General features: G+C 42.8%; 1 protein-coding gene across 1 annotated transcript in view; it reads right to left on the bottom strand.

The window, feature by feature from the left end:
* LOC101858632 (calmodulin-beta) overlaps positions 1-2,326 on the bottom strand; it is a gene marked incomplete at its 5' end in the record, with an annotated part of 50,981 nt that extends 48,655 nt beyond the window's left edge. Inside the window, 1 exon segment of the mRNA XM_013083245.2 lies at positions 2,296-2,326. Coding sequence (XP_012938699.1) covers positions 2,296-2,326 — 31 coding nt within the window.
* Positions 2,327-2,882: the final 556 nt, after the last annotated feature.

The raw sequence follows: 2,882 nt of genomic DNA, 5'->3' as shown, positions 1-2,882 counted from the left end.
CTTGATAGACAAAGGCACCATAATAATATGTATACATGAAGTCCTCATCCATCGTCTGTGTCATATGAGACATGTTGAAGAAATGAACACAAACGTTTTGCCCCCCTCTTTATATATTATAACATCGCACGCCGACTAACTCGGTGACGGGTCGGCAAGATGGTCAGCATGGTCGGTGAGTTTGTCGGTGTGTGAAATTTTACTCGGCCGCTACGTTTCTTGGCTCTGCAAGCGGCCAGGATTCAAACTATTTGCTCGGCAAGACGCTCGGCGAGATGCTCGACGTCCTAAATTATTGCTATGCGAGCGTCTCTCTCTGAGTGCTCGTCGATACAATAATGTCAACAACAGTCTTGGCCAGATGCTCGTCGCGATTAAACCCGAATTTGGCATTGCCTTGTCGGGAATTGCTCGTGGACTCTGCTCCTGTATGTGTGAACACCGCATAAGAAACAGAGTAACAGCTCCTAAATAGAAACATTAAAAAGACATCTCTAACGTTGGTGAATGCAACAAAGTCGCTGTAGTAACACAAGCATTATCAGCCAGACATGATGAGTAACTGGCTCGTCTGTGACATTTCATCTAAAGGGATGAGAACTTTGAACTTTACACAGAGCCCGTTACCCATGACAGCTCAGGCAGCGACGCGCGAATGGGATGACATTCTGTTTTTTTGTGTTCAACGCATTCTTACGACACGTTATTCTGTGTGGCTGTCATAATTGACTGAGGCAACCAGGCAGGCTAAATGTGACACCAGAGCAGGAAAAAGAGATAAAGTTCTTATCAGCTTTAGGTGAAAGTTCTTTTTCTATGGGTATGCTCTAAAAGACTGTTCTTAACAGCCGTTTACCTCAGACTTTACAATTTTGACCTTCTGGAGGAGGCGTTAACCGCTAAGGGAATAACGTTGACTGCTCTTTATAGCGTTTGGGGGTGTTGTCAGGGCTGTTGTTGTTGTTGGTGTTGTTGTTGTTGTTGTTGTTGTTGTTGTTGTTATTGGTGGTGGTGGTGGTGGTGGTGGTGGTGATGGTGGTGTTGGTGGTGTTGTTGGTGGTGTTGTACACTCTCAGCATCTTAAACGACATGATACAGGTTACTTTGAAGTTGAAGTTATTTTGTAAGTAAATTACAGTTCAGGAAGAACGAGAGCAACCGGGCCTTGTCAATACAAATCATGAACTTCCACTTTTTGGCTGAGATCTCAATGCTTGAAAACTTTGCCGACAGGTCAACACGCAGACGAACACAAGAAGAAACTTCATGGGCAAAAAAAAAAGTATAATTTGCAAAGTGACACCGTGATTTAAAACCCGTAACAATGTCATTACTACCTCAAAATAACGGTGTTTTTGAATATTTAACTGTTAGTCACCTTTGTACCAACGACTTGTCGGGGAACTCGAAGTTATTCCTAATAAATTACCATCCAGTGTCCAGTAAGGCTTTAGATTCCAATAATGCAGTGCAGTCAACTCAGTTGGTGCTATGCTGGCTATGGTGCTGTTGCCCCTCGTGCGTTTTCTTTTGTTGTTTTTTGGGGTTTTTTTGGGTAAGAGTTCTGCAGCACTTGCAACACACTTATGTCATATTATAAGTGCCGAAGATTAAAGGTGTTACAAGAGAGTAACTAACCCAAAAAGGAGGAGGGATAAGGACAATAGATGTTTGATAAGAAGAAGGAGCAAAGCACAGCAGAGCACCCGGCAACCACCCACTGACCCTCGTTCGAATATCTCTATGGGTATTCCTAAACCTCGGTTGTTGGGGGGAGTTCTTAAGTGTCTCTCCATCGGCTTGCCCCTGATCTTATCGAAGATTGTCTTTTAAATCAGAAGCCACGTCTCCGAAATAACCCATGAACGCAAAAAGGAACGATAAATCCATACCTAATCTAAAATCCCACAGCACACAAAGAACTCAACAAAATTTCAATTTCTCACATTTATGTTTGTTTGTTTTCTTTGAGTAAAAAGAAGCACAAGGACAAAATAATGATCATTAAGAGCTTGGAACAAGTAAGACAGACAGACAGAAACAACATATCTAAAGTAAAGAAGTGTGGCCTTTCAGTGGTGCCCTTCAACTACCCACTTCCCCATTTAGGGAGTTTGATAATAATATTCTTATGCTTAAAAATTAGAACAAAAACAAAACATCTTCTAGATATCTATCTTATATTTTAAATGCTTTCAATTTAAAAAACAAAACCCAAAAAAAACCAAAAAACCCACATCTTTTATTCGCCCTTCCCAGTTCTGTGGTGCTGCATGCCATGCAGTATGTACTCACCCTCGATCTGGTCCGCTGACAGCTGGGACACCTGTGAAACAAGAAGAACATCATGAGAGATCGATAAACGTTGATTGAAAATATTGATCAACGGGTCAGGCAGGGAGCTGTTGCCAGCGGGGGGAGAGAAGAGAGATCGCAGCGATCAAAAGCGCAGCACCTGTATACAGAATGCTCCAAGTGACACAGATTGGGGGCGGAGGCATGGAGAGAGACGGACGGAGTCAGCACGCAAAGCTTTGTGCGCTGCTAGCTCTAGCAATAACGAGGTGGCGGCGTAGGGGTCTGATGCAAGAGAGCGCTCGGTGCTGGGGGGTTTTTTGGTGCTGTTTTTGTTGTTGTTAAAAAAAAAAATCCAGTTTTATTCTAGCTTGTGGGGGTGGATGGCTGGTCCTATGTTTTATTTTTACTGTTTCTGTCTGTCTGTCTGTTTGTTTGTCTGTCTGTCTGTCTGTCTGTCTGTCTGACTTTTTCCTGAACTAAATAGCTGTTATTTTTCTGCGTCAATGTACTTCTATTTGTTTAAACTTAAAAGTTTATTTTGTATGGCATGATAACACCCCGCCCCCTCCCTCCCACACACACTC

Source organism: Aplysia californica, unplaced genomic scaffold, assembly GCF_000002075.1.
Source record: "Aplysia californica isolate F4 #8 unplaced genomic scaffold, AplCal3.0 scaffold00220, whole genome shotgun sequence".
In the NCBI taxonomy this organism is placed as follows: Eukaryota; Metazoa; Mollusca; class Gastropoda; order Aplysiida; family Aplysiidae; genus Aplysia; species Aplysia californica.
Note: the sequence above shows the minus strand (reverse complement) of the source record. Positions and strands in the feature narration are given on the sequence as shown.